This window comes from Equus asinus, chromosome 6, assembly GCF_041296235.1.
Source record: "Equus asinus isolate D_3611 breed Donkey chromosome 6, EquAss-T2T_v2, whole genome shotgun sequence".
Taxonomy (NCBI): Eukaryota; Metazoa; Chordata; class Mammalia; order Perissodactyla; family Equidae; genus Equus; species Equus asinus.
In genome coordinates this window covers 28,837,385-28,864,461 of record NC_091795.1, presented here as the reverse complement: position 1 = coordinate 28,864,461, position 27,077 = coordinate 28,837,385, and the positions used below count along the sequence as shown (strand labels likewise).

General features: G+C 39.9%; 1 protein-coding gene across 4 annotated transcripts in view; it reads right to left on the bottom strand.

Annotated features, from left to right (window-relative positions):
- Window positions 1–18,731, bottom strand: part of CHMP3 (charged multivesicular body protein 3) — a 67,763-nt gene extending 49,032 nt beyond the window's left edge. The window contains exon 1 of one of the 4 annotated variants that reach the window (XM_014852795.3): window positions 18,525–18,731. In XM_014852795.3, the coding sequence (XP_014708281.1) occupies window positions 18,525–18,569 (45 nt within the window). In that variant the 5' untranslated portion in view covers window positions 18,570–18,731. Of the gene's footprint in view, window positions 1–17,549; window positions 18,194–18,219 lie in introns of those variants that run through there. The other 3 variants (XM_044772794.2, XM_070511802.1, XM_070511801.1) reach the window with 3 other exon arrangements.
- Between the last annotated feature and the right edge of the window lie 8,346 nt (window positions 18,732–27,077).

Below are 27,077 nucleotides of genomic sequence, written 5' to 3'. Positions count from 1 at the left end.
GTAAATTTTTCACCATAATTGATTTGTGCGGCACTTTATTTAGGATCCCTGTGGATAAGGGCAATCACTCTTTGCCTTTATATGACAACAAAACACCTGAAGAGTAACGCCCCAGGGTTTTACTGAAAATTCTTCTTACTTCTCACAAACCTTAAAAGCTGATGTAGATGATATAACGTTTCCTAGAAGCTCTGCCTTATCACAATATGTAGATGATGTGCTTCTCTGCTCCCATCCTCAAACCTCTTCACAGAAGAGTAGTAACCAACTGTTAAAACTTTTAGCCGTAAAGGCACACAAAGTCTCTAAGAAACAACTGCAGTTTGTTCAAACTCGAGTTCATTATTTAAGACATTTAATCTCAGAACAGAGGCCACAGCTAGATCCAGACAGGTTCCATGGCATTCTGAACTTCCCAAGCCCCAAACCAAACTCCAATTACAAGATTTTCTCGAATTGGCTTGCTATTGCAGTAACTAGATTCCAAACTTTTCTCTCATGGCCCAACCCCTATATGTTTGGTTAAAAAACATCAAACCTGATCCTATTATCCAGGAGGACTGGGATGACGTGACCTTTCAGACCTTGAAGGGGAGCTTAATAAGCCTGCCAGCCCTTGGGCACCCCAATTACCAACTTGCCTTTTCCACTTCATTTACAGAAAGGAAGGAAATGCCCTTGGGGTCCTTATTCAGAAATACAGAGATCATCATTGACCCATAGGGTTTTACCGTCAACAACTAGATCCTATGGCACAAAGATACCCCGTTGCTTCAGGGCCATCCCTGCTACTGCCGTCCTAGTAAAGGCCACTGAGGAAATAGTCAGATGAGATCCCCTCCTATCCTTGTTCCTCGTGCTGTTGAAGCTCTTCTAAATTCCTACCATACTCAACACCTTTCAGCAAGTCACCTTACTTCCTATGAAATTCTCCTGCTGGCTGCACTTCATAGCAAACTCTTGCTCATGTAATAACCTTAACCCTGCCAGCCCTTCTCCCTCTTCAACAGACAAAACTCCACAGGACTGTTTAACTTTGACAGATCACCTCTTGACGCCGCCATGATGACTTACAAGAAACCCCTTTAGCTAATGTTGAGTTTTCATGATTTACTAATGGTTCTTACCTGAAAGATGAAAATGGTAAATACTGTGCTGAGTATGCTATTGCAACTCCTTTTGAAGTCATGGAGGCAGCACCTCTGTCCTTAGCTACCTTGGCTCCATAGGCTGAATTATATACTCTTACTCGAGCCTAGATTTTAGCCAAAAACAAAACTGCACACATTTATACTGATAGTCAGTATGCCTTTGTGGTAGCACACGATTTTGAAATGCTACAGAAACAGCAAGATTTCCTTACCTCCAGCAGGAATAGGATAAAGAATGGCCCTTATATTCAGGAATTATTAGATGCCATAGACCTACCATCTGCCTTAGCAATTACTAAGTTTCCTGGGAATTACAAATTTGACTCCTTGGAGGCTAAAGGAAACCACCTTGCTGATATTTCTGCCAAGAACGCTGCTCTCAAAGGAACCAACAACCAAACCTCTATCATGGTCCAAAGGGATGCTCCCTCAAATGATAATCTAGAAAAATTGACTAGAGATGCCCAACAATTGGCCCCAGAAAAGGAAAAGCAATATTGGAAATCTAATACCTGTTAGTTCAATAAAAAGAGAAAACTCTGGTTTGGGTCAAATAAAAATCCAGTCCTGCCAGAGACTCTAAAATTCTCATCACTGACTACTGTAGACGTATGAGATCATTGGTCTGCTGAAAAACGATAACGTTTACGAACAATACCAGTGGGGAAATATCTGTAAAGCCACAAAAAGTGCCTCCTTTGCTTGCCCCACATGCCCAAAATACAATCTTTAGGAAAACCTGTCCTGCTCCCAGACACTTTAAATTGCCTAATGGGCCATTCAAGGTTTGGCAAATGGATTTTATACAGCTCCTCCCATCTCAGGGATATAAACACTTTTTGGTAATAGTTTGTATGTTTTCTCACTGAACAGAAGCTTTTCCTTGTAGACAGGCTACTGCCTTTTCCGTGGCTGAAATTCTATTAGAAAAGATGATCCCTGTCTGGGAAACCCCCCTTGAAAACTTCATAGTGACTGGGGAACTCACTTCACTGGTCAAGTGCTTCGACAAGTCTGTGCCATTTGGCCAGTTCTAGAACATTTTCACCATGCTTACCACCCTCATTCAAGACTAGTGAACAAACTAATTGCAACATTAAGACTCATTTGGCAAAATTTGTAGAAACGCTTCAAATACCCTAGCCAAAGGCACTGCCATTGGTCCTTCTAAATGTCAGGTCTACTCTTTTTGCAACACAAACTCTCACCCTTTGAGACAGTCACAGGGTGCCCAACGCACCTAGCTCCTGCTTCTTTCAATCCACAGGTGATAAAAGGGGACATACTTCTATACTATAAAGGCCTAATTGCTTCTATTGAAATTAACCAGTAGAACAATCTTTCAGTGTTCTCCTGGGAAATTAAGACCTTAAGCATCACACTTTACAACCAGAGATTTCATTTATTGGAAAAGACATCTCCATAAAGATTCTCTTCAAGCCCATTGGAAAGGCCGCTATCAGGTACTGTTAACCGACACTTGTGCCACTAAACTCCAAGGAATAGACTCTTGGATCCATGTGTCACATCTAAAGAAAGCCCCAAACCCTCACTGGACCTGCACAACAATGGGTGACCTAAAAGTAAAGATTTCCAGGAATTGAAGCAGATGACAACCGAAGGAGACAGCTTTCCCAAGATGACCAGACAAGGCCTCAGTCCCCTTTTCCTGTTGTTCCTTCCTACCTTATTCTTTCCCACTCTTTCTTGGAAAGACAATGCTCTTATGTACACTTCTCAATCCATTGCAAAAGGGATAAACTAATCTAATTGTCAGGTTTGCCACCAGAAACTCTGGTCCATCCATGACAGCAGTGACCCTTTAGTCCATCCTGTAACAAATTTCTCACTTTTCTCTAATGCCACTGCAAATTTTACCTGACTTCCTACAGAGTGAAAGCTACAGAATGAAATTTCTGTCAACCTCCCTTCCCATGCCCTGTCTCTTCCTAAACACCTGTCGACTATGGCAATGATAGCACCATCCCAGATAAACTTAAAAATATGATGCTATTGCAACCACCCCATTTGCACTGTTACCCTTTATAACCTTCATCCAAAAGACAACTCAAACCCAAGTACTTTATGCCATCACATTAGAGAATGGTCTTTTCGACTTGGAGGAATCCTCTAAAACATGACTGACCCCTGGTTAATGAATGCTAATAGGTCCATTCCTGCAGATTCACAAATAATGATACTTTAGCCAGAGTCCTCTGTGCTCCACCCGGTTTCATTTTTGTCTGTGGAGAATGGCACCACTCCTGGGCCTTTGAATGTCTAGATAGTTGGCAAATGGGAGGACAATGCTTATTAGCAAACCTAGTTGCTCCACTGTCCATTCATGATCTATCTGATATCAACCACTGGGCCAACCCCTTAGGCCTACATCAAAGAACTAAATGGGGACTGCCCGATGGGGTCCATGAGTATGGGTTTGCCTCTTTCCTCCTCCCTTGGCCTGGAGCACACGTAAATAAGCAGATGATTAGAAATCCATCTATTACCCTTGGTAACACAGTTGACTCCACCACTAAGGCAATAGCAACCCAACAATGGTCACTAGATTCCTTAGCTAAGGTAGTAATGGATAACCTAATTGCCTCAGACTATCTCCTAGCTGAACAAGGTGGGGTAGGTATGGTAGTTACTACTACTTGTTATACATGGATAAATTCCTCTGGGGAAATGGAAACCCACTTGCACAAAGGTAGGAAATAAGTGCACTGGGTACACGTTTTACCTGACTCCCCATGGTCCTCTGACTTGTTCAATTGGCTACCTTCAGGCCTAGGATCATGACTCAGGACAATTACGCAAACTGGATTTGTTACATCAGTTTTAATTTTGTTTTGCATATTCACTTTAAAACTTTGTACCTGTTGCCTTTCAAATCTCTGCAGAAAAGATGCACAAATAGAATGATCTTAGTTCAGTGCTTCAAGATGATTTCCAATGCTTACAACCTAGACAAGATATGAACTTAAGAGTAGAAAACACCTGAGAGCCCCTACTTCTACCTTCCTTGTTGCTCAAATGTGGCCTCTGTGGTTTCCAATCACCACCTGCCCTCTCCTCAACATGGGACGTGACTCTTGGGAAAGGTCTTCCCTGGCACCGAGGGACACAAAGGGACAAAAATGTTTAATAACTAAATGACCTGATGCTTGATCACCTATGGTTTCAGAGAAAGATCTTGATCAAAAGGGTAAAATGTGAAAAATGAATAAGGAAACCTAATTTAAAATGGAGTTGGGAAGCCACAAAGGGAGACCTCTCACACGTGTATCACTCATGGCAGTTTGCATAAACCAGCAGGAAGAAAGAAGATTTCCACATGCTTTAGTAACAACAAACTGTCCACCACGTGCAGCCAATGAGAAACCATCACATCTTTGAACCCTGGTTCTCTTCCAATGAATTTTTGTTCAAAACAACCCTCTCCAATTTCCTCCTAAAAACTAATAAAAGCAGATCATCCCCTTTGTCTCCTTGGACTTGCCTATAGTTTGTTATAATCTGCTTGTCGCAAATTGCAATTCCTCTGCTATATCCAAACAAACTCAACATTGCTTTTATAATTTGTCAGTTACAGTCATGCATCATTTAACAATGGGATATGTTCTGAGAAATGCATCATTAGGTGATTTTGTTGTTGTGTGAACATCATAGAGTGTACTTACGTAAACCTAGATGGTATAGCCTCCTACATATCTAGGCTATATGGTACTAATCTCATGGGACCACTGTCAAATATGTGGTTCACCATTGACCAAAACATCATTACGTGGCACATGACTGTATTTTATTTTAAGGTTGACACTACGTGAGCAAGAAGAGAGTGGAGTGAGATATTTAAAGTGTTGAAAAAAACCCCACCAAACTAGAACTCTATATCTAGCAAAATTACCTCTCAAAAGAGGACACATAAAGACTTCCTTAGACAAATACAAATTGAGAGAATTCATCACAGCAGATCTGGCCTACCAGAAATGTTAAAAAAAAAATTCTTCAGGGAGAATGAAAATTATATAGGTCAGAAACTTGGATCTACATGAAGGAAGAGTATCAGATCAAGCATAAATGAAGGCAGAATCTATTATTTTTCTTATTCTTAATTGATCTAAAAGATAATTGTTTAAAGTAATAATAGTAACAATGTATCAGGTGAAGATAGCATACGAATAAGTGAAAAGAATGAAAGCAATGTCATAATGGATGGGAGGGAGGAATTGGAAATACATTGTTATAAGGTACCTGCCCTACATGTGAAACAGTATAATGTTATCTGAAGTTGAGCTAGTTAATTATAATGTATATTTCAAAATATGAGGCAATCATTACAAATTTTTTAAAGACATATACTTGACATGCTAAAAGATGAGATAAAATGAAAAATATAAAATGCTCAATTAAAACCAGACAAGGCAAAAATAAAAAATAAATTTTAAAAAAAGGATGGGAAAAAGAAACAAACAGCAAGTGTAACAAATAGACAACAGTTACAACACCATAGATAGTAATCCAGCTATATCAATAACCATTTTAAATGTGAATGGTCTAAATAAACCAATTAAAAGACAGAGTGTAGAATGGAATTTTAAAAAAGCAAGACCCAGGGCTGGCCCAGTGGTGTAGTAGTTAGGTTTGCATGCTCTGTTTCGGTGGTCTGGGGTTTGTGGGTTCAGATCCTGGGTATGGACTTACAGACCTCTAATCAAGCCATGTTGTGGTGGCGTCTCACATACAAAAATATAGGAAGATTGGCACAGATCTCAGCTCAGGGCCAATCTTCCCTGTCCACCCCCCACCACCAAAAAAGAGCAAGACCCAACTATATAATGCCAAGAAACTTGTTTAAATATAAAGACAGGGTTAAAAGTAAAGAGATGATGGGGGGCTGGCCCCGTGGCTGAGTGGTTAAGTTTGCGTGCTCCGCTGCAGGCGGCCCAGTGTTTCGTTGGTTCGAATCCTGGGCGTGGACATGGCACTGCTCATCAAACCACACTGAGGCAGCGTCCACATGCCACAACTAGAAGGACCCACAACGAAGAATATACAACTATGTACCGGGGGGCTTTGGGGAGAAAAAGGAAAAAAAATAAAATCTTTAAAAAAAAAAAAAAGTAAAGAGATGATGAGATATACCATGCAAACACTATCAAAAGCAAGCTCTACTCCTATCTCAACCATATATAAAAATTAACTCTACATGAATCAAAAGCTAAATATAGAAGCTAAAACTATAAAACTCTTAGAAGAAAATATAGGGATAAATCTTCATAACCTTGGATTTGGCAATGAATAATTAGAAATGTCCTGAAAGCATGAGCAAAATATTTTTAAAAATACATATATTGAATTTCATCAAAATTAAATACTTCTGTGCAGCAAAAGATATTATCAAGAAAGTAAAGGGGCTGGCTTGGTGGCACAGTGGTTAAGTTTGCATGTTCCACTTCTCAGTGGCCTGGGGTTCGCCGGTTCGGATCCCAGGTGCGGACATGGCACCGCTTGGCAAAAGCCATGCTGTGGTAGGTGTCCCCCGTATAAAGTAGAGGAAGATGGGCATGGATGTTAGCTCAGGGCCAGTCTTCCTCAGCAAAAAGAGGAGGATTGGCAGTAGTTAGCTCAGGGCTAATCTTCCTCAAAAAAAAAAAAAAGAAAGAAAGAAAGTAAAAAGATAACCTATACAAGGGGAGAAAATATTTGCAAATCATATATCTGATAAGGGTCTATTATCATAATATATAAAGAACTTGTACAACTCAACAACAAAAAGACAGCCCAATGAAAAAACCAAAAAAAACGGACATACACAGACATTTCTCCAAAGGAGATATACAAATGACCACCAAGCACATGAAAAGATATTCAACTTCACTGGTCATTAAGGATATGAAATTAAAACCAAGAGATACAACTTCACATCCAGCAGATTGGCTATAATAACAATGAGACATCACTTTGCACCCAGTAGATTGGCTAGAATCATAAGATATCACTTCACACCCAGCAGATTGGCTATGATCCGAAAATTGGCTATAATCAGAAAAATAAGTGTTGGCAAGAATGTAGAGAAATAGGAATGCTTGAACACTGCTGGCAGGAATGTAAAATGCTGAAACCACTGTGAAAAACAGTTTTGGAATTCTTCAAAAAGGTAAATAAAGAATTACCATATGATACAACAATTCTACTCCTAGGTATATACCCATAAGAACTGAAACTAGGTACTCAAACAAATACTTGTACATGAATGTTCATAGCAGCACTTTTCACAATAGATAAAAGGTTAAAACAACTCAAATGTCCATCAATGGGTGAATAGATAAACGAGTTATGGTATACATACATACAATAGATTATTCAGCCATAAAAAGGAAAGAAGTACCAGCTACATCATGGATGAACCTTGAAAACATATTAAATGAAAGAAGGCAGACATAAAAGGCCATATATTGTATGATCCATTTATAAGAAATATCTAGAATAGGAAAGTAGATTGGTAGTTGCCAGGTGCAGGGGTGAGAAGAGAACGGGCAGTAACTGCTTAGAAGGTATGGGGTTCTATTTTGGAGCGATGAAAATGTTTTGCAGCTAGATAAAGGCGGTGGCTGCACAACTTTATGAATGTGCCAAATGCCAGTGAATTGTTCAGGGTAAAACGGTTCATTTTACATCACATGAATGTTACCTCAAGATAATGAAAGAAGTAAAGAAAGAAACAAGGAAGGGAGGGCGGGAGGAAGGAAGAAAGGGAAGGTAGCTATATTAAGAAAAAAGAGAGCAAAACAAGGAAACTTATCAGAGCTAAAGATAAACATTACATAACGAAACATAATTCAACAAAAAGACGTAATAATCCTTAATGTGCATACACCTAATAAGAGAGCATCAAAATATATGAGGCAAAGACTGATAGAATTGAAAGGGGAAAAGGACAAATGCACTATTATAGCTGGAGACTTCAACACCTCTCTTTAGGTAATTGACAGATGGACCAGGCAAAAAAATCAGTAAAGATACAGCTGACCCGAACAGCACTAGCAATCAAGTTGATCTAAGTGACATTTATAAAATACTCTGTCCAACAACAGTAGAATACACAGACTTCTCAAGCTCACATGGAATATTCCTCAAGACAGACCACTTTCTGGACCATAACACACACCCTAACAAATTTAATAGAACAGAAATCATACCAAGTATGTTCTGAGACCACAATGGAATGAAACTAGAAAGTAGTAACAGAAAGATAGCTTGAAAATCCAAGTATCTGGAGATTAAACAACACATGTCTAAATAACACATGGGGCAAAGAAAAAGTCTCGAGAGAAATTTAAAAGTACTTTGAATTAAACAAAAGTGAAAATAAAATACAACTTATCAAAATGTGTAGGGTGCAGCAAAAGCATTGGTTAGAGGGAAATTAATTTTTACAGCATTAAATACATATATTAGAACAGAGATATAAAATCAATAATCTAAGATGCCACCTTAGAAAACAGAGACTTAAGAGGAGCAATTTAAGCCTAAAGGAAGCAAAAAAATAATAATAAAAAAAATTAGAGAAATCAATGAAACTGAAAAAGGAAAATAATAGAGAAAATCAATGAAGCCAAAATCTAGCTATTTAAAAAGATCAATAAAATTGATAAGCCTCTGGCTAGCCTAACCAAGAAAAGAGAGAGAAGACAAAATTACCAATATCAGAAATGCAAGAGGGGTCATCCCTATTGTTCCCATGGAGAGTAAAAACATAATAAAGGAATACTATGAACAACTCCATGCCCACAAATTTGGTAATTTAGATGAAATAGACAAAGTAGTTGAAAGACTACTAAAACTCACACAATGAGAAATAGATTATCTGAATAGGCCAATATTAAAGCAATTGAATCAATAACCAACAACCTTCCAACAAAGAAAGCATCAGGCCCAGATGGTTTCACTGATGAATTCTACCAAACATTTAAGGAAGAAATGATAACTCTACAAAATCTTCAAGAAAATATAAGAGGGAATACTTACTTCATTCTATGAGGCCAGCATTCTTCTTTTTTTTTTTTTGAGGAAGATTAAGCCCTGAGCTAACTGCTGCCAATTCCCCTCCTTTTGCTGAGGAAGACTGGCCCTGAGCTAGCATCCATGCCCATCTTCCTCTACTTTATACGTGGGATGCCTGCCACAGCATGGCTTGCCAAGCGGTGCCACGTCCGCACCCAGGATCCAAAGCGGTGAACCCCCAGGCCGCCAAAGCCGAACATGAGCCACTTAACTGCTGCGTCACCAGGTGGGCTCCAGGCTAGCATTATTCTAATACCAAAACCAGACAAAGACATTACAAAGAAGGAAAACTACAGACCAATATCTCTCATGAACATAGATGCAAAAATCCTCAACAAGGGGCCAGCCCAGTGGCGTAGTGGTTACATTTGTGCACTCTGCTTTGGTGGCCCGGGATTTGCAGGTTTGGATCCTGGGCGAGGACCTAGCACTGCTCATCAGGTCACGCCGTGACAGCATCCCACATAAAATAGAGGAAGACTGGCACAGATGTTAGCTCGGAGACAATTTTCCTCAAGCAAAAAGAGAAAGATTAAAGATTAGCAACAGATGTTGGCTCAGGGCCAATCTTCTTCACACACACCCACAAAAACATCCTCAACAAAATGTTAGCAAATTAAATGCAAAAATATATAAAAAGAATTATAAACCATGGCCAACTGGGATTTATTCCAGGTATGCAAGGCTGGTTCAACACTCAAAAATCAATCACAGTAATTCCACCACATCAATAGTCTAAATAAAAAAATCATATGAATTGACACAGAAAAAGCATTTGACAAAATCCAATACTGACTCAATAAAAACCCTGAGCAAACCCGAATAAAGGGAAACTTCCTTAATTTAATTTAAAAATCTGCCCAAAAATAGGGGCCAGCCCAGTGGTGCAGCGGTTAAGTGCGCACATTCCACTTCTTGGCGGCCCAGGGTTCGCCAGTTTGGATCCCGGGTGCGGACATGGCACCGCTTGGCAAAAGCCATGCTGTGGTGGGCATCCCACGTATAAAGTAGAGGAAGAGGGGCACAGATGTTAGCCCAGGGCCAGTCTTCCTCAGGAAAAAGAGGAGGATTGGCAGTAGTTAGCTCAGGGCTAATCTTCCTCAAAAAAACAAAAAAAAAAGCCAAAAAATAGCCAAAACTACAGCTAACATCATAATTAATAGTAAGAAATTAGAAGCTATCCCCCTAAGATTTGGAATAAGGCAAGGATATCATCTCTATTCCTATTCAACATTGTAACAAAGCCATATCCAGTACAATAAGACAAGAAAAGGAAATATACAGATTGGGAAGAAAGCAATTAAACTGTCTTTTTTGCAAGTGACATGATTTTCTACGTAAAAAAAAAAAAAAAAAAAAAAAAATCCCAAAAAACAAATGAAAAAATCCCCTGGAACTAAGAAGCAAGTACAGCAAGGTCGTAGGATAGAATGTTAATATACAAAAGTTAACTGCTTTCCAACATACCAGTAATAAACAACTGGAATCTGAAATTTAAAAGAAAAAACTTACAATAGCACCCAACAAAAAAATAAAACACCCAGATATAAATCTAATTATGTATAAGATCTACATGTGGAAAACTACAAAATGTTGACCAAAGAAATCAAAGAAGATATAAATAAATGGAGAGATATTCCATATTCATGGATTGGAAGATGGAACATTAAGATATCAGTTCTTCCCAACTTGATCTGTAGATTCAATGCAATTCCAATCAAAATCACCAGAATCTATATTGTAGTTATCAACAAACTGATTCTAAGGTTTATATGGCAAGGAAAATGCCCTAGAATAGCCCACATAACAGTGAAGAAAAACAATGCTGGAAGATTCCCCACTACCCAATTTCAAGACTTAATATAAAGCTACAGTCTTCAAGAAAAAGTATTGGCCAAAGAATAGACACATAGATCAATGGAATAGAAGAGAGCGCCTAGAATTAGACCCAGACAAATATACTCAACTGACTATATAACAAACATATTTTTTCCCACAATTAATTGAAGTAAACTAGTTGGGTTTTTTTTGTTGTTGTTTGATGAGGAAGATTCACCCTGAGCTAACAGCTGTTGCCAATCTTCCTCTTTTTTTTTTTTGTATATGAGCCACCACAACAGCATGGCCAAATGTTAGCAATAGTCAGGAACACAGTTAAAGAATATTTTTGCTAAATTTATTCAAGTCTCAGGTTAAATGTTACTCCAGTGAGGCCTTCCTTGACCCCTCGGATAGTTAAACCCCCCTGCAGTACAATTACACAGAACCCTGTACCTCCTCTCTTTTATAAACCACATAGTTACTTATAGATTGTACGTTCCAGAAAGTCAAAGACATTTTCTTATCCACTAAGTCCTTGCACAATGTCTGGCACAGAGCGGATGCTTAATAACTAACTGTTGAATTTAACTACATGGAATATGTGGTGTGAAACAGGGCATAAAATTTCAGCCATGATTAACACGTAAATAAAAATCTACAGAAACTTTCTATACACGTTTCTAAATGACAGAGGAAAAGTTTCATAAAATGTTCCAAAAAGAAAAAAATTGTGCAGCTTAAAAAATACCAATTTAATTGGGCTGGAGTAGAGCCCAAACGGTATGTAGTACTTAAAATCTCTCCAGGTGATTCTAACATTCTGTTAGGGGACCATACAGTCCAAGACAAAGAGTTCAAGAAAATGTATGAAACAAGTCTCAAAACTGTAAAGATCACCACAACAAACAACCAGAAATTGAAAACAGATAAAAAGGAAATTCAACAAACATTTATTTAGTACCAATAGGATTTTAGTAATAAATAAGAAGTGTTTATAAGTGATAAGTGAAAACGAACATAAAGAGTGCAGTACAAAGAAAAGTCAATTTGTAAATTAGACAATATGCTGTAAAAACCATAAGGAATCTACAGAGAGTTTCATACTATCAAGTATATACTTCATTCAGATTCATTTATAGGCTATCTACTAGATGCCAAGCAAACTAGGCACAAGAAACTAAAATAAGAGAGCATTTTCCATAAACAGTGTGGAGACAAATGGTAAGCCAAATGAAAAACAAAATAACTGAATCTCTTTCCCAGCCTTCAGTGAAAGTAATTCCAGGTGGACTGAAGACAAATACAGAATGCAAGACTGTGTTCCCTTAAAAAGTTACCTTTATGATCTCAGATTAGGAAAGGATTTCTTAAACAAGACACAAAAATCAATAAGCAGAAAGGAAAAGCGATATTTATTTATATGGAAATTGAGAATTTTTATTTATCATAAGACACCATTTAAAGGAAGGAGAAAGGGCACAAATTGGGAGAAGATATTTGAAACTATATAAATGGTAACAAAAAGCCTTCATAAATACTTCATACCCAGAATATATAAAGACTTGTATCCAGAATATATAAAGACTTGTATCCAGAATATATAAAGATTTCCTATGAATCAATGTCTTCTTTTCCTTTTTTATTGAATTCTGAACAATGTATATGAAAATATGCAGGATAATTTGTCTCTCAATGATATCTTCTTCCAGAGATGACTTATATTTGCTTCTGAAAAACATAATTAAGCTTAACGAATCCAACTGGGGATAGAGATGATTTGAAACTGGACTTCAGTCTTTGTGAAGGCCCGTTTATTTCCAGCTCACTGTTACTGCTAAAGTGTATCCTTTCAGAATCTGAACCAAAAGCCCCGGGGATCTACCCAAGTCTCTTATCCTTGAGATTCCAATAATTGAACCCCCTAACCACAGGTCTGTCAAAATCTCTACTCAATTTCTGAGTTTCAAAACCACTGCATAGGAATGAGAGGATCTCTTTGGAGGGAAGGTAATCCCAAACCACTGGGCTCATGTAATTGAACTTCCCTCTTCTCTGGGATCTTGATTCTGCAATTCTTCACTTCCTTGGTAGCATTCAGTGATTACAAACAGTTATACTTTTTATCTAGCTCTTCCAGTTATTTTCAGCAGGAGGGGTGGTTCAAAACAACCTAGTCTCTGATCACCCTCATGATTTTTTAAAGCATGTATTTCTTAGTTCTGTCCCATTAAAAGGCCTAGAAGCAAGAATACTCCAGTAGCAATCAGTACCATGAGCACCTAAATTTTGTTTTCTAAATACCATTCCCACTAAAAGAAATCAGTGTTCCTTAGAGAAACGGCTGGTTCAGGTCTCAGGCTAGAATATACAAATCACACTGCTATAGACAGAATGTTTGTGCCCCCCTCAAGTTCCTATGTTCAAACCCAAACCCCAGTGTGATGGTATTTGGAAGTGGGACCTTTGAGAAGTGACTAGGTCATGAGGGCAGAGCCCTCACGAATGGGTTTAGTACCCTTATAAAAGAGACTTCAGGGCCGGCCCCGGTGGCCTAGTGGTTATGTTCAGTGGGCTCCACTTTGGTGGCCCAGGTTTGGTTCCCAGGTGTGGACCCACACTACTTTGTTATCAGCCACGCTGTGCTAGTGGCCCACATACTAAAAAACAGAGGAATCCTGGAACGGATGTTAGCTCCGGGCAAATCTCCCTCAGAGAGGGAAAAAAAAAAAAAGAGACCTCAGAAAGCTTGATTCTCCCCTTCTGCCATGTGAGGATGCAGTGAAAAGATGGCTGTCTATGAATTAGGAATTGGGTCCCCACTAGACACCGAATCTGCCTTGATCTTGGACTTCCCAGCCTCTAGAATTGTGAGAAATAAATTTCTGTTGTGTATAAGCCAACCAATCTATAGTATTTTGTTATAGCAGCCCAAGGAGACTAAAACAGGTATATAGTGAAAAGTAAGCTCCCCTCCCACTTTTGACCCTCAGCTACCTAGCTCCTCTCCCTGAAGGTAATCTCTGAAAACCAGGATTTTATGTATCCTTCAAGATTTAAAACATACATAAAACTAGAAGTTAGCCAAAAACAACAAATATAAGTGAACTTAGATAAAAATTTGCCGATTCTGATCACTGTCAGATGGATATACATAAGACGGTCAATTAGGCGATACTTCAAATGTGTAAGCATTTCCTCTCACCATCTCTGCTTCTGCTCATCAAGTAAATATCTGACAGCCACCTTACTCTTATTAAGGAGTTCAACACTATGCTGGCCTAGTGGATGATAAAGAAAAATATGACAAATATGATCCTTGCTCTCAAGACACAATTTTGCAGAGGAGACAAAGAAGAAAAGAAAAGTATTTTCCCAGGATAACCCTCTCTCTAGAGTCTTCCTTGAACTCCTGAATTCTAACACTGAGCTCTGTGGCTCCTTGCCCTCCACCATCACCATCCCATTAAATCTGCTCTTTTCCTGAATCTTCTTAATTTCAGTTCACAGTACTGACACTCAGTGGGAATGACTGGTTTGACTGGGGGTGAGGTTAAACAGAAACCTAAGAATCATCTTCGCACTCTCATCCCACTTCCAGGAGATCAGCAAATCCTGACTATACGTCCTCAATATTTCTAAAACTCATCCTATCCTCTCTATCCCTGTTTTTACTCTTAGTTAAGACTCACATCATCTCTCACCAGGGCCACTAACTGGCCTCCAGACCTAAGAGTCTCCCCTCCAATTCTTGTTCCCAACCACTATTCTGAACATTCCCCATGCTTAGCAGGCATAACACACAGGTCTTCGCCAATCTGCCCTCTACCTACCTCTGCAATTTTTCATCTTACCACTGCCGTCACTCCTCCTACAACACACTCAGACATAATAATATTTCATCCTCCAACCACTCTGAACTTTTTCCTGGTTCCTCCAACCTATGTTCCACAATTCCACACCTTGCGTATGCAGTCGACTTTTCTTGGAATGCCTTGCCTTTATTAATCCTATACGAACCCATCCACCTGGCTAATGCTTCTTGTGACAAGACCCAGATACTCTCCCCATCAGGTCTTCTTCCCCACTCTGAACAATTAATCACTCCCTCCACTGTAACATCACAGATCTTGTACACACTGATATCACTGCTCTTATTTACCCTAAAATCTAAGTATTTGTTTACATGTCAGTCTCACCCCAGTAAGCCTGGTATTCTTTGAAGCTGTCATCTAACGTCTTATTTTTGTAAACCTGCTGTCCAACCCAATGCACACCAAAATCTCTCAATAAACGTCTGCTGTATGAGCTAAGCGAATGGAGCCTTCTCTTTTTCTCCAACTTCCTTTCTCATTTTCTTCCCTTATCTGATAGTATCCCCAAACCATGAATCATGACCCAGTCTAAGGCTATGTTAGTCATATGATTTAAGAACTGATGCCATGGAAAGTGGCTCCTCAAAGGTTAAATCAGTGAAGTCCCTGTGTAAGGACAGCACAATTTTCCAGCAGAACCTCAAATCCAGGAGAAAGATCTCTTTGCAGTAGAAGCTCATGTTCTCTTGATTGCTATCCCAAGACAGTCACAGGTTTCTAAATGGAGTACAAGGCTCCCTCATACTCAGCAGGCCCAATCTAGTCCTAACTAGGATACTTCAAGATGAAACAAGTTTCACCACTAAGATGTCTCCCTCAAAGTGTCTGAGGTGCCTCGGGGCAAAGACTTTACTCTGTAAGATTCCTAATATATATAATGTTTCCCTGGAGCATCCCTTGAAACACTGCTCACCTTAGGATTACTCGACTTTAAACCTTACTTAAATCTTATTCTGATGTTCATTCCTAACTCAACATTTATTTAGCACTCTGTGTTGAATAACACACCAGAGCTCTGGGAAATACCACCCATAATCTATCTAACTTGCTTGACTTGTCACCATGGCCTAAATGATAACCATGATGGTGTGGCACTGCTGCACCTGGCCCCTGCTTATCCTGTGCTGAGCCCAGGACCCACATGGCCTCATCTCCAGTCCCCAGTGGAAGGCCTACTATAAATTTATCCTAACTCAAGAGATGCCCAGTTGAAAGTATAGCATCTAGCCAATTCTCTCCTTTCTTTAACTCTTCTCTGCCAACATTATCTTGCTTTTTTTAATTTCCTTTACTTAACTTCTTTTATACAGTTGAATATTTAATTTTTCTCCTTCTCCCTCTTAAAAGAAATGCCAAACTAACTAAAACTAAAATGCCTGATGTCTATTACTTGTCTTCTAATTCATATATGGCTCTCAATACTTTATCTGGGTGTCAGGAGCTCTACAGAGAAAAAAGTATTTCTCATCCCTGCTTTATTGGCACTTTCTAGAATTACAAACTCAATGCTAAATAACTGTGGCAGGCGACAAAACACTTTCCTTGGTCATAAATCACGAGGTATAAAGAGAGCCTGGTAGAAGCTGAACCTAAAGCAAAGAGAGACACTCCTCTGACAAATTAGAACTTGATATAAACAGAACCGAAAGGGCAGCTCAGAGAACCGTGAAGGAGAACTTGAAGAAAATCTTAGGCAGCGTATCTCCAGCACCAGCTAAATAATCTAATACTAAAACTCCTGCTAAATTACCAACAACCAATTCAAGGCAGGAGGTGTGTGGAAAACATGACTGTGGAGGGCAAAATCATTTCTGACCACACTGGGGGTGATCACTCCAATCTCTGAACTCCTATCCCTACATATGTAGTACCCAATCCAAACTTGTCTTTGAAATGCTTATCTCGCTTGCTACATGGTTGTTTCAACTTTATAGCATCTCTCTGGCAGGCATATTTTAAAATCCAATCTCATGCATCAACCCTGTGATCTCCTGGTGTTAATTTACTTTCCCAGGTAGGTCACTGAACTGGAAGAGTCCACCAACATCATGTTTTTAGCAATTATATTTATCATTTAAAAATAGTCTAAGTGTTATAAAAGTAATACATATACCAGAGATCAGTTTAAATAGCGATGAGACTGTATTCCCAGAATCTTTTTTTATGACTGGCAAGGCTAAAGCCAAACACGGAAGGTAATAATCTTTCTACGACACCAAAAATACACTCCTACAGTAATAAGCATCTTAGAATACATACATGTCACATCTGTGTAACGCTCTAGTTCACAAAGAAATGCTCTAGTTTGCAAATAAATGTCACACACTCTTACCTCATTTAAGCTCCACAATTTCTATTTTACCAGGGAATAAAATTGAGTAAGTTGCCTGAAGGAGTATTTATTGACTACCTACTGCTCTAGGACCTATGGTTAACAAATATAAACAACATTAACACACATTATGCGCCAGCAACTTCATGATGCCTAATAGTGGTTATAAAAATATGCCTGCCAGAGCTGAATAGGTAAGATCATTTACTAAATGAAGGATTTTAGAGGTTTTTCCATTACGGATAAACTTGTACTCAGTGTTGTATAATGCAATACCTCCCAAACTTTAAGGAGCACACTTACCATTGCGGATCTTGTCAGAACTCAAACGCTAATTCAAAAGGTCATGGGTAGGGCCCGAGTTCTAACAAGCTCCCAGGCGATACTGATGCTGCTTTTCTTCACTTGGGGAGCAAGGTTGTACGACATATAAAGAATTAACCCTAAACAGCACTACTAGCTAAAACTTTACATCCTTTCATCGTCAGTGACTCTGAATTGATACTATTATCATTCCTACTTGACAGACAAGACCAAGGCAGAGATGAACTTTCCCTAGATCACAAAGGCCATGTGGGGAACCAGGACTCAAACTCAGCCAGACTGACTCTGCAGGGCACCCTTAACCGCTACACACTACCCCGACATGTGAGTTAAAAGGCAGACCCAGAACTCGAAGCCAGGTCCAGAGTTATCGTCGGGACCATTCTTCCGAGTCAGGTCCCTGCTTATCAACTGACGTGTCTGGGGCCCACACCACGTGGTATGGCAGGGCAAAGAGGCAACCGGGCCTCCGTCTCAACACAGCGGGAGACGCGGGGAAGCGGCAGGTGCCCGGACCTGCCCGCGGCCGTGCGGAGTCCCGGGTGGCCGCGCTCCGGGTAGGGTCAGGGGTAGGGGCACGGCGCGGGCCGTCCGCGGGCGGGCTGAGGGGCGGGGCCTGCGCCCCGGAGCCGCGCTGGGCGGGACGTACCAACGCGCGCAGGGGAGGGGGCTTCAGGGCCGGGACTCCGCCGCTGCCTCCGCGCCCCTGCCGAGGTTGAGGGACCGTTCCTCCGGCCCTCGGCTCCCCGGTGGACTGCTGAGGGGCCGGGGCTCTTCCGCCACAGCGGTCTCCTTAGAGACTCTTCCTCCGGCCCCTCGTCAAGTGGGAGGCCCCGGAAATGGGGGCCGAGCGGTAGCTGGCCAGGTGGAGGGGAAGGAGTATCCAGTCGGTTAGCAACTCCACTACGCCCCTCGCAGATCCACCCGCTCGTGTGCCGCCGCCGTGGCCCTTACCAGCTCTTTGGGCGGCTTCTCCTGCGTTTTTCCAAACAGCCCCATGGCGAACTGAACTCGTATTGCCCCTTCTGGCTTGCCGTTCCCTGCGCCCAGGCAGGTCACGGGCAGCCGCCTGGGCGGGGCCGGTAAGACGAAGGGAGTCCCGACGCCCAGAGGAGGGTGCGGCTGCGGGGAGGCTAGTGCGCATGCGCCGAACGCCTGCGCAGACTCGGGGCGGGCGGAGTTTTGTCCAAAATTTTACCTCAGTTGCGCACCTTCTGGGAGCGGTTGTGTAGACCGAGGCAACAGATCAGGTGTTTTCTTGTGAGGTGTAGAAGTATTTCCTTCCGAAGGTCGGAATTTATAGACCACACTTGGTGATTACAGCTGCTCCTGATACTTCACCCAACCTATATGTTGTTGGAAGTCTGGATCTCTACCCAGACAAGGTACATTTACAACCACTTTCCAAACGGCTTTGCCCTTGTGTCCCGCAGGCATCTCATGTGCAGCAAGTCAGAAATGACCTCTTTTTTCTCCCGTCAGACCTACTCCTCCCCTTTCTTGTCAGTACCATCACCGAGTCGCTAAAACGTGGGCAGCGTCTTCTCTCTCCCTCTTACCAAGTCCCAAGAATTGTAGCTTTTTAATATGTTTGAACTCCAGCCCTCCCCTTTCCATCCCAAGTGTCACAGCTTTTGTTCAGGCCATCGCCGTTTCCCATGTGAATGATTCCTACCTGGCGTTTGTGCATGTGCGTGTGTGTGTGTGGTCCTACACTCCACATGGACTATGACCTTAATCAGATTCTGAAAGGAATCTGACTAAAAAGGACTGGATGCATTTTAGCCGGGCAATCTCTGATTTAATCTACACATTGAGCTGATGGTTGCTGTCACTACCTCACCTCATGATGATGAAGAGACCACTTATTTAGTGCCTCAACCCCATGCTCCCATCTCTGGTGGGAATGTAAAATGGTACAACCACTTTGAAAACTTGGCAATTTCTTAAAATTCTAAACAGACACCTATCTTTTGACATTCCACTGCTAGCTATTTACCCAAGGGAAGAAAAAGCATATGTCCTTACAAAGACTCATACATGAATGTTTATAGCATCTTTATTTGTGATAGCCAAGCACTGGAAATAATCCAAATGTCCATCAACAGGTGAATGGATCAACCAATTGTGATAGATCCATACAATGGAATAATACTCAGCAATAAAAAAGAACAAACTATTGACACATCCAACAAAATAAATGAATTCAAAATAATTATGCTGAAAGAAGTCAGAGAAAAACAGTACATACTGTATGATTTCATTTATATAACATTCTAGAAAACGCAAACTAATCTGTAGTGATAGAAAGTAGATCAGTGGTAGCTAGGGAACAGGCATTGCTTTTGAAAGAGGCAGGAAGGAAGGATTGCAGAGACACAAAGCTGTTGGGGGTGATATTATCTTGGTTGTGGTGATAGTTTCACAGATACATACAATGTCAAAACAAATTGGACACTTTAAATATGTGCAGTTTATGTCAACTGCACTTCAGTAAAGTTCTTTTGAAAAATAGCAGTACGTGTTCATTGTAAAAAGCAAAACCCCCATTCTCACTTCCTCAGGGGAAAAGGTCTTAAAGAATTCACACGAACTATTTATAATTATAATATTCACACCAACTATTTAATAGGTGGAGAATATACTTTTATATATTTTTATTTAATTGGGATCATATTATACATATTGTTCTGCAATCTCCTTTTTAAAAAAATTTACATAGATTTTCATGGATGTTAATATCTATAGCTGAAGGATTCTGTAGCAGGAATGTACTAAGATTTGTTTAACCATTTCCCTATTGTATGAAGTTAAGTGGTTTCCAATTGTTCCCTATTAAACAAAAAATGTAGATATAGTTTCCATGTTAAAAATACTACCAGTGCCCTTCATACAGGTTGCACAGTTCTGAACTACCAACAGTATATAAGAGCACCCTATTCCCTAAATCCTTTCTAACAATGAATTTTACCAATCTTTTACATTGTTGCCAATCAAAGGGTATAAAATATTCTTTTTAATTTTCATTTCTATGATTACTAGTCTAGAGGAGCATCTTTTTCTATATTTGTTGGCTATTTGAATTTCTTCTGTGAATTGCCTTTTCGTATCCTTTGCCCATTTTCCTTTGAATTGTCTCTCTTCTTTGCTTCCTTCTCTTTTATAATGTGAAGGAGCTCTTTGAAAATGAGAGATCTGTGACAATTTCTTTGTCTCCTTCACCATATGCCTCTTCTTTTTTTTGAGAATCAACCAAAAGGCAGCAATTTTTCAGGTAGGATGACACTGGACTTCCAATTAGTCAGCAATGTTTATCAAATGCCTACTATGTGCCAGGCATTCTCTAGAACAAAAAAGAACCTCATACAATTTGGTGAGAAGGACAGGTATTAAACAATGATGATAAATAAAATTGAGTGAATTATTACAAACCTGCAAAATTCTGACTATAAGAAGAACCTGGTGGGGCTGGCCCGGTGGCGCAGCAGTTAAGTTCGCGCGTTCCACTTCTCGGCCGCCCGGGGTTTGCCGGTTTGGATCCTGGGTGTGGACATGGCACTGCTTGGCAAGCCATGCTGTGGCAGGCGTCCCACTTGTAAAGTAGAGGAAGATGGGCATGGATGTTAGCTCAGGGCCAGTCTTCCTCGGCAAAAAGAGGGAGATTGACAGCAAATGTTAGCTCAGGGCTAATATTCCTCAAAATAAAAAAAAATAAAATAAATAAGAAGAAGAACTTGGTGATCAGCAAAGCTTCTCTAAGCAGGAGATATATAAGCTGAGACCTGAAGGATGAGATAGCAGAGAGATGAAGAATATACAACGAAAAGAAACAGCATGTGCCAAAGAGCCTTCCCAATTTCCAGGTGGCAGTTTTAGGCCACAGTCATTTCAGTTCCTAAAGCTGCACTTGTTCTAAAGTTGGCATCCAGGGCAGAGAGGCCAAACAGCGTGTGGAGGAAGGTTTGATTTGGCACGTGGCATCTCACTGAAATGCTATGAAATACAGAGCGCATAGCTACTGACACAACCCTATAAACACATCAGTGCAGTTGCTCCTCAGTGACTGGAAGGGCACTGTGCATCTTCCGCACATTTTACAGGCTCCACCCTCAGAGCAACATATACTCTCCATTCGTGTCCTGATATTGCTTTGGCATGGGACAAAACTGTGGCTGCGACTGTAGTTTGTTTTTCCTACATGGACCTCAGGAAGCATGCACCACATCCTCCCACCTGCTAAGACTCACATCTGAGGGGGTGGGAAGAACTAAGTGAGCAGGCATTCTAGCTCTTTGCTCCTGCCAAACACAGCAAGTGTTTAACAGGATCACACTCCCTTGCCATATGTTTATCCACACACATTTTCAAAGGCTTTATGTGCATTCTCCTCTTGATCCCTGAAAAATATTAGAAATAGATGCATATCCTTGACTTGAAAGGTACTGAAATGCTGATGCCTTAAATATTTCTCTGAATTTGAAATGAAAAATAGAGAGGACCCTTTTTCCTACATTCCCCAGTTCATCCTTGCTCATTTCAGTAAGATTTCCAATCTTAGGGAGCTTCCTGGTTCACAGCTTGTCCCCATTCACCAGGTACACTGTTAAATGAAATGCTTTGGGCAAGAAAATCACAACTCATTTCCTGGCAAGAATTTTGGCCTAATAAAACCAAGATACACCTTGTCTTATACAACAGATGGACTCTGAAGATGTTAGATATAAACTGACCTTTGGAAAATTGAGTTCCCTCCCATGCCTGATATAATAATTTTGGAGTGGATTTATCTTAATTTCTGACTAACCTTCAGGTCTGAGGAGCTTCTAACCACGGCTTACGACTGGAGATAAGGCAGAGGAAGACCTTGAGTCATCTCCTGCCCATTTCCAACCTTCCTCCACCAACTTCACAATGACACTTGTATTAGTTTCCTAGGGCTACTGTAACAAAGTATGACAAACCAGGTAGCTTAAAACAGCAGAAACTTATTCTCTCACAGTTCTGGAGATTGGAAATCCAAATCAAAGTGTCAGCAGGGCCCTTTTCCCTCTGAGACTCTGGGTAGAATCGTCCCTTGCCTTTTTCTGGGTTATGGTGATGGCCATCAATCATTGGCATTCCTTGACTTGCAGCCTTATCGCTCCGATCTCTGCCTGTCATCACATGGTATTTGTATTAGACAGCTTGGGCTGCCATGACAATATACCATAGACTGAGTGGCTTAAATGACAGAAACTTCTTTTCTCACAGTTCTTGAGGCTCGAAGTCCAAGATAAGTGCCAGCATGGTCAGGTTCTTGTGAGAGCTTTTTTCTTGGCTTGGTCCTCTCACTGTGTCCTCATATGGTAGAGAGAGCGATCTCTGGTGTCTCTTCCTCTTCTAAGGGCACTAATCCCATCATGAGGTCCCCACCCTCATGACCTTATCTGAACGTAATTACCTCCCAAAGGCTCCATCTCCAAATACCATCACATTGGGGGTTAGGGCTTCAACATATGAATTTTGGGAGGACACAATTCAGTCCATAGCAATGGTCTCCCCTCTGTGTCTCTCCTCCTCTTCTTATAAGCGCACCAGTCATATTGGATTAAGGGCCCACTCTAAATCCAGGATGCCCTCATCTTAACTAATTACATCTGCAATGACCTTATTTCCAAATAAGGTCACATTTTGAGGTACTGGAAGTTAGAACTTCAACATATCTTTTGAAGGGAAACAATTTAACACATCAAAGCCCTCATTTATAGACATGGTCCTCCACTTTAGAGAAGAAAGAAGGTAATAGAGGCTGGAGGGAGACTGGTTAGCTGAATCTTTTCAAAATAAACTTCTGTCCGCCACGAGTGACCCCAAAGTAGGGATAGTTTCCACTTGGGAGGGGTAAGCAGGTATCTGAGGCCTGTGTCTAGCTTGCAAGATTTACCTTCCCTGAGAAATCACAGTAATCACTGCCGCCACCCCATACGGGCCCTCTAGAATACCAATCCCACCACTAAAGCTCCTGTCAGGGGAGATTCACATGCCTTCCTTACTTCCCCACAGCACAGCAGAGACGAAGTCTGAACTTAAAAAAAAAATAAATCCAGCTGGAATAGTTACGTGATACCTTACTAAAGTCTCCAAAAACAGTATCAGAATGGGAAGAGTAGCATGTGACTCACACATTCAACAACATGGTGGACTGGATATTCTGAAAAACACACTACAGATACACAAGGAGTCTTGATAAAATACAACTGGAACTTCTTTATGTGCATGGTGGCTCTCTCAAAAAAAGTAAGGAAGATCAGTAATATCTGCCAATAACAGAAGCCTAGAACCTTGCTTTTTAAAAAATATGATATAGCTTACAGACAGTAAAATGCACAGATTTTAAGTGTATGATCTGATCAATTTTTATATGTATGTACCTGTAAGACTGCTATGTAGATCAATATTTAAAACATTTCCAAAGGCTCCATCATGCTTGTTTCCAGTCAATACCCTCCAATGATAACAATTATTCTGACTTCTGTCTCCGTAGATTAGTTTTGCCTCTTCTTGAACTTCACATAAGTGGAATCATAGTATGCTTGGTTCTAATGTTTGGGCTGAGGAACAGGAGGCAAGGCTTTTGGCTGGGCAAAATGGTGAAGGAAAATTGAGAACCCATGAAACTAGGAGCCTCGAAGACCTCGCTGTCAGTGAAAGGACAGGAAAAACAATCTATCTGCTAGTAAAGGGGCCAAGAAGAAAGAAGAAAGGGGCCAATCAGGCTGCAGCTCTGGTGAAAAAATAAATGTAGAAAGCTTCTTTAAGAAACCATAATTATAAGGCTGTCTTCACGCAGGTTTAAATTTACTATTTTCATAGTGTTGGGATTCCCAATCCTAGATGTTAATTTAAACTGTTCCTAGGTTGATAACATCATTAGTACTTGGCAGAAGTGTTGTATGCTTATTTTGAAGGACTATAACCCAAATCTAGGCACTGTAGTATTCCTACAGATGAAGATAAACAAAAATTACCAACTGCACAAGGAAACATCTATTGTCAAGAGTAAATTTAAAAGGAATCATAATTATACTCCAAAGCATTTCAGATATTAGAATTCTCAAATGCATAATGAAAATAAGTTACACTTAAAATGTTCACAGAAATAAAAGAAGGACTTGAAAAGAACAGGAGACCATAACAAATGAAAAGGAAAGAATTTTTAGACATGAAAAATATAATAATGGAAATAAACTTAGTCACTGAATAGCCCTCAGTAAATAAATTAAGCAGAAGATTTAACAGAACTAAAGAAAGAATAAGTGAATAGGAAGATAGATCTGAATTATCTAAAATGCCTTGGTAAGAAAAGATATGAGTATAGAAGAAAGAAGATGAGACACAATGTTAGAATGTGGACATTCATTACTGAAGTTCCAGAAAGACTGAAATGAGAAAATGGGAGAGAAAAATTTTGAAAGGATAATAGCTGAGAATTTTCCCAATTTATTAAAGATACTACTCTTAAGGTTCAAGAAGTACATAAATCACAGGTGGGATAAACAAAAACAGCTACACGTTATAGTGGCAGTGCAAAATATCAAAGACACAGAGAAGATCTTAAAAGTAACCAGAGAAAAAAGATAGGTTACATACAAGTGGACAGTAGTGAGACTGACAGGACCCTTCTCAGTAGCCACAATGGAAGATGAAAGAAAGTGAAAGAACATCTTCAGAGTGCTGAGAAAGAAAAACTATTAACTTATAATTGTATACCCTGCTAATATCATCCCCAAATGAGGGCAAAATAAAGACATCTTCAAGGGGAAAAATAACTAATGACATCCCAAAAAACCCACAAACTGACAAATCAACACTAAACAAAATTCTAAAGAATGTGCTTTAGAAATAATAATGATCTCAGAAGGAAGGCCTTAGATATGGGAAGAAATCATGACAGATAATTTAGTAAACACGTAGTTAACCTAAAAAAAGTTGATTGAATAAACGATGATAATAATAATGAATTTGCGGAATTAAAAAAAAAGCATTCCACAACAATAATATGAAAAAAATTGGTGGGAACTCATTAGAGTTAAAATGATCATGGAGGATTCATACACCTTCTCTTATTTCTGCACAGCAGTGAGGTACGGAAAACAAGACACACTTGACCTAATATTCTTTGTGAAGGAGTAAGGATATTGAATAACTTTAGATTTTAAATCTTTGTTAGAATTTTAAGGATAACCACTAAAATAAAAAGTAGTACTTCCAAAATGGTTGAGGAAAAAAATGGGATTAAGATTAATCTAAATAAGGTGGGAAGGGGGACACGGAAAAGTAGAAGACACAAAAAACAATGGTAGACATAAAGATACATCAGTATTCACAGTCAAATGGATTAAAGTCACCAGTAAAAGATGGAGATTTAAGACTGGATCTTTTTTTTGAGGAAGATTAGCTCTGAGCTAACATCTACTGCCAATCCTCCTGTTTTTGCTGAGGAAGACTGACCCTGAGCTAACATCCGTGCCCATCTTCCTTTACTTTATATGTGGGACGCCTACCACAGCATGGCTTGCAAAGCAGTGCCATGTCCAAACCTGGGATTTGAACCTTCGAACCCCAGGCCACCAAAGCAGAACATGCGTACTTAACCGCTGCGCCACCAGGCTGGCCCCTCAGACTGGATTTCTTTGTATCTAGTGTTAAGCTATTTAAAAGAGACCCAACTACAACATAGGATATGGAAAGATTAGAAGTAAGAAAGACATGGAAAACCATATTTACAAGACAAACCAAAATAAAACTCTTATGGCTATATTACTATCAGACAAAATAGATCTTATGGTAAAATAACTTTTTATAGATAAAGAAGTTTATTACATAATGATAAAAATTTCAATTTACCAGGAGGCTAATCATACAGTCTCAAAAAAAAAAAAGCAAAACAATTTCAAGGAGAAATATATAAACTCACCATCATAAAGGGAAATTTTAACTTTTCTTTCAGTAATTGATAGATCAAGAAGATAAACATTTGATAAAGATAGAAAAGACATGAAGACAAGACACACTTGATCTAATTGTCATGTGTCATGTCCTGTACACAACAAACAGAGGATAAGTCACCACACATGGAATATTTACCAAAATTGACTACGTACTAGAATATAAAGCAACTTAAGAAATAATTTTGATAAACATCATATTATATGACCACATTTCAACTGGTTTAAAAATCAATGACAAAAGGAAAACCAAAAACCACGTTTTTGGAAATGTAAAAACATATTTCCAAATAACACATAAATCAAGGAAGAAATTTTAATGGAAATTGGGGAGCCTGGACTCCCACCACATCTGGTAGTTACAAGGCAACCCTCTCCTTCCCCACTGGGATGGTGTCAGAGGAGGGCTAGTGAAGACCCAGCACTCTCACCATCACTAGCGACAAATGAGACCACCCCCACTGAGGTGTCAGTGGAGACCACATGGAGAGCTGGAATGCTCACCTCTGCCCAGCATTAA